The sequence below is a fragment of the Coregonus lavaretus genome (assembly GCF_964263955.1).
Source record: "Coregonus lavaretus genome assembly, chromosome: 2".
NCBI lineage: Eukaryota > Metazoa > Chordata > Actinopteri > Salmoniformes > Salmonidae > Coregonus > Coregonus lavaretus.
In genome coordinates this window covers 2,901,027-2,906,100 of record NC_139989.1, presented here as the reverse complement: position 1 = coordinate 2,906,100, position 5,074 = coordinate 2,901,027, and the positions used below count along the sequence as shown (strand labels likewise).

Genomic DNA, 5,074 nt, shown 5'->3' with positions numbered 1-5,074 from the left:
GGGCTAATTTCAGTTGGGTGGGCTAATACATGGGCTGTGTACAGGTGCAGTGATCGGTAAGGTGCTCTGACAACTGATGCTTAAAGTTATTGAGGGAGATAAGAGTCTCCAGCTTCAGAGATTCTAATACAGTCTAATACAGTGACAACTAAAAGACACCAAAAACAATTTAGTCCAATCAACATAAGCTAAATATGATATGGCTGTCCACGGTTATGATTTCTGTGTGTGTTTGTGTGTGCGTGCTTGCAAGTAGAAAAAAACATTTTGACTCAACCTACTTGTAGAGAAACATCAATGCCATCCTCCTCTCTTTCATGTTGCCAATACAGTCTATCACTCTGTCATACAATACATGCTTTTAGTTTTTGTTGTCCTAGGCTACCTGGCTAAAATGCTAGCTCGCTAGCCTAACTTCCTTGCATGGGCAACAATGAGCCAGCTAGTTAACATTAGACTACTACATTTGGCCAGGGGCACAATGTATGAATTTATGGTTGAATCAGAAGTCCAAATCCCTATCTCCATCCATGGCTAATTTAGGAAAATGGCAATTTTAGCTAGCTAGCTAGCTAGCCAGCGGAGGACAACAACACAACAAGATGCAACAATTGAAGTTTTTTCTGTCAATTAAGTTTGGCTTGGTGAACATACAGTGGACATGTGACACTTTTCTTTGGTGCGCCAGGACCATTCAGAGTTGAGCTCGCTCAGTTTAGCTCAATGCTGATTGGCTATTATTTTATACTTTTTTCAAATCAAGGGATGCTAAATGCTCACTGTCTTCCCTTGCATTCAATGCTACGGGCAACAATAATATCATACTCTTTTTGACCAGACAGCATCAGATAGATGGGTTACACATACAGAGACAGAGGGGCGCTGTTTCACTCGCTCTGAGGCTTTCTCCGTTGAGATACATTCAGCCTCTTGCGAATTTAAGGAAAATTATGAAATACAGAGAGACGAAAGATTAATTATTTTTTATCATTTTTTCTTGGTACATTTTTGGAAGAAGCTTGGCTTCCCTTGGCATCCAAGAAAACATGCCACTGTCTTGGAGTATGCAGCATTACTAGTTATTGTTTATGGTCCTCTCATGATAAATAATTACTTTCAGGGATTACATAGATTACATTTTAGGTTACATTTAAGCTTGCGGTTGATGTGGCTGACCCCTCTTCTCCTTGACCTTGTTCTTGTTCTTGTCTTTCTATATCTTCCTCTCTTTCTTCTCCATTCTGAAGTGGTATTCCACTCTGATCCTTTTCATTTTGACCATTTGTATTTGCTGGAGGGGGATAGGTGAGTTTATGGTGAGTTAGCAGGATTCAGACACACAAACAGCTAGTATGAGTAAATGCATGTAACCATAAGGACATGAATATTCCATGGACGTCAGCCTGTGGCAGAGAGTGACTCCCTCTTCAGATGACCGTGTTACATCTAAATTTGGGCAGAAAACCTTGAGATGGGAGACAGCAAAATAGCAGAAACTGAAAGCTGTTCATCAAAGGCCACCAATGTAACCCTCCTCTCTGTCCATCAGGAGGTGGTTGTGTTAAATGTTTCAACAGATTATGAAGTCATCATCATCATAACTTACCTCTCAGCAGGTAACATATCACTGCTGCTATAATCACTGCTGCTACTGCTGCTATTGTTATACCAGTGATTGAACCTGAACTCAGTCCATCTGAAACTGAAGGAGAAAATACAGAGTTGCAGTTTTATTGTTGAATGTGATCATGTGACTTACAAGGGTAAATAGTAAAAGTAAACTTTGTACCATCAGAGAGTTTATCAGGTGTGATCTCCAGGTAGGTGAGGACCAAGTGAGTGTCTCTGGCAGTAGAGAGTTCACAGCTGTAGATTCCCTGGTGGACCACGGTTAGCTTGTGGAGCTGAAGGCTGCCAGAGTCAGACAAACTCTGAACCTGCTCCTTCCACTGGTCGTCAATGTACATCTGAGATGTGCCCTTGGTGTAGGTGGAGGTGAGGATGGTGTCTATCTGGTTGAACCTCCAGGTAAGGTTAAAGGTCTTGAGGTCAGACTGAGAGACACTGCAGGGGATGGACACTTCACCTCTTGGAGAACCCTGGACCGGATCTGAAATTATGTCATGAGAAAGTGCCTTTTTAGCTTGATCTTTGCATACTGTCTCGCATTGTTGTCTTGTTTTTGTAGAGATTATAGCCAGAAAAATTGATTGATGAATTTATTCATTGATTTATAAATTGTTTGATTAATAGGTTGATCAATTGATTACCTTGCTGTTTCAGGGTTGCTGTCCTTTCTACTGTCCCAGAGGTCACGGTACAGATGTTGGTTCGGTCTCTGATAAACTGTTTTGTGCTGGTGATGTCATAGAGGCCCCGGTCATCCACCTTGGTGCTGGTGGAGTTCTGGATGGTTCCAGGGTCAAATGAAAGGTCAGAGGGGGGGTCAGTGGACCAGGTGAGTTTAGGCTCAGGATAGATACCTGTAGAACTGCAGGTGATGATGTCATCTGATAACTGTATGTCCACCAAGCGGACTGGAGCTGCAACAAAGTAGACATTACACATGGAGCAGCCATAAAGTGATCATCACAGACAGACAGACAGACAGACATTCCGTACCCTCCACTGCCATGTTAATGAAGGACTCTTTGTGGTCTTTAATATTGCTGGTGTAACACTTGTATCTGCCCTGGTCCTGGAGTGTGAGTCCTCTCAGCAGTAGTGAAGCGTTTCCTTTGGGGATCTGGTCATTGAACAGGGCTGTTCTCCCTCTGTAACGCTGGCTCTGCTGTTTGAGCTGATCTGTACTGTAGTAGTAGGAGTGGACGGTCAGGTCCTTGTCTTCTGGTTTCAGCCAGAAGATGACTTCATCACTTCCAGGCTGGAAGCTGCAGGCCAGGACACAATCCTCTGAGAACAGACAGGTTACATGGATGTCTGCAAGAGAATAAACACACACGTTAAATGAGCATCTGGACAAGATGGGATTCAAACACAGACTCCTATACTCCCCAATAGTCAGATACCTTGGTAAAGTGAGTAGGCCCTTGGTTTATATCAGAGTATTATTAACCTGTTATTATTGTTAATATTGTTAATATTAACCTGAGTTTAATCTGTCATTGTGGTCCTCCTCTGTCCTTCACCCACCCCCCTCCACACCCACAGCACCTAACTAAAATCACAATCTAAGTAAAGACTCCAGTCAGACCTGAATGACTACACTTCCTTCATGCCTCTAATCATACCACACTCATTCAGCAATCATTTACATTGTTAAACCATCTTAGCCTGTCCTGTCTGTTAAGTTGAATCACTGATCATCCATTAGTTGTTCAAACATAACCACAGAGACACTTTCTTGAGTCCTCATAGTCATTCACTTGATCACATGATGATTAATCTACACTGAACAAAAATATAAATGCAACATGTAAAGTGTTGGTCCCATGTTTCATGAGCTGAAATAAAAGATCCCAGAAATGTTCCATGTGCACAAAAAACGTATTTCTCTAAAATGTTTTGCACAAATTTGTTTACATCCTTGTTCGTGACCATTTCTCCTTTGTCAAGATAATCCATCCACGTGACAGGTGTGGCTTATCAAGAAACGAATTAAACAGCATGATCATTACACAGGTGCATCTTGTGGTGGGGACAATAGAAGGCCACTCTAAATTGTGCAGTTTTGTCACACAACACAATGCCACAGATGTCTCAAGTTTTGAGGGAGCGTGCAATTGGCATGCTGACTGCAGGAATGTCCACCAAAGCGGCATAAGCCGCCTCCAACGTTATTTTAGAGTATTTGGCAGTACGTCCAACCAGCCTCACAACCGCAGACCACGTGTATGATGTATATTTCAGCATGATAATGCACGGCCCCATGTCGCAAGAATCTGTACACATTTCCTGGAAGCTAAAAATGTCCCAGTTCTTCCATGTCATGCATTCTCACCAGACATGTCACCCTTTAATGCTCTGGATCAACGTGTACAATAGCGTGTTCCAGTTCCTGCCAATATCCAGCAACTTCGCACAGACATTGAAGAGGAGTGGGGCAACATTCCACAAGCCACAATCAACAGCCTGATCAAGTCTATGTTAAGGAGATGTGTCGTGCTGCATTAGGCAAAGGGTGGTCACACCAGATACTGACTGGTTTTCTGATCCACCCCCCTACCTTTTTGTTAACGTATCTGTGACCAACAGATGCATATCTGTTTTCCCGGTCATGTTAAATCCATAGATTAGGGCCTAATGAATTGATTTCAATTGACTGATTTCTTTATATGAACTGTAACTCAGTCAAATCTTTGAAATTGTTGCATGTTGTATTTATATTTTTGTTCAGTGCATTCGGAAAGTATTCAGACCCCTCGACTTTTTCCACACTTTGTTACGTTACAGCCTTATTCTAAAATTGATTTTGAGATGTTTTTCAGCAGCAGGGACTGGAAGACTAGTCAGGATCGAGGATGAACGGAGCTAAGGATGAAAACCTCCCCCAGAGTGCTCAGGACCTCAGACTGGGGCGAATGTTCACCTTCCAACAGGACAACAACCCTAAGCACACAGACAAGACAACGCAGGAGTGGCTTCGGGACAAGTCTCTGAATTTCCTTGAGTGGCCCAGCCAGAGCCCGGACTTGAACCTGATCGAACATCTCCGGACAGACCTGAAAATAGCTGTGCAGCAGTAACGCTCCCCATCGAACCTGACAGAGCTTGAGATGATCTGCAGAAAAGAATGGGAGAAACTCCCCAAATACAGGTGTGCCAAGCTTGTAGCATCATACCCAAGAAGAATCAAGGCAAAAGGTGCTTCTACAATGTACTGAGTAAAGGGTAAGAATACTTATGTAAATGTGATATTTCCATTTTTTTTATTTTATAAAATTGAAAACATTTCTAAAAACGTGTTTTTGCTTTGTCATTATGGGGTATTGTTTGTAGATTGATGAAGGGGGGAAAAAAACAATTTAATCCATTTTAGAATAATGTTGTAACGTAACAAAATGTGGAAAAAGTCAAGGGGTCTGAATACTTTCCGAACGCACTGTATGTACTC

The 5,074-nt window shown here is 42.3% G+C and overlaps 1 protein-coding gene across 1 annotated transcript; it reads right to left on the bottom strand.

Annotated features, from left to right (window-relative positions):
• Window positions 1–1,531: 1,531 nt before the first annotated feature.
• Window positions 1,532–3,260, bottom strand: LOC311099776 (CD276 antigen-like; the record flags this gene model as incomplete). Its single annotated transcript, XM_084140522.1, has 5 exons — window positions 1,532–1,702; window positions 1,790–2,110; window positions 2,271–2,543; window positions 2,623–3,049; window positions 3,252–3,260. The coding sequence occupies 5 exons, from the start codon at window positions 3,258–3,260 to the stop codon at window positions 1,596–1,598; spliced, it is 1,137 nt and encodes a 378-aa protein (XP_083996648.1). The 3' UTR covers window positions 1,532–1,595.
• Between the last annotated feature and the right edge of the window lie 1,814 nt (window positions 3,261–5,074).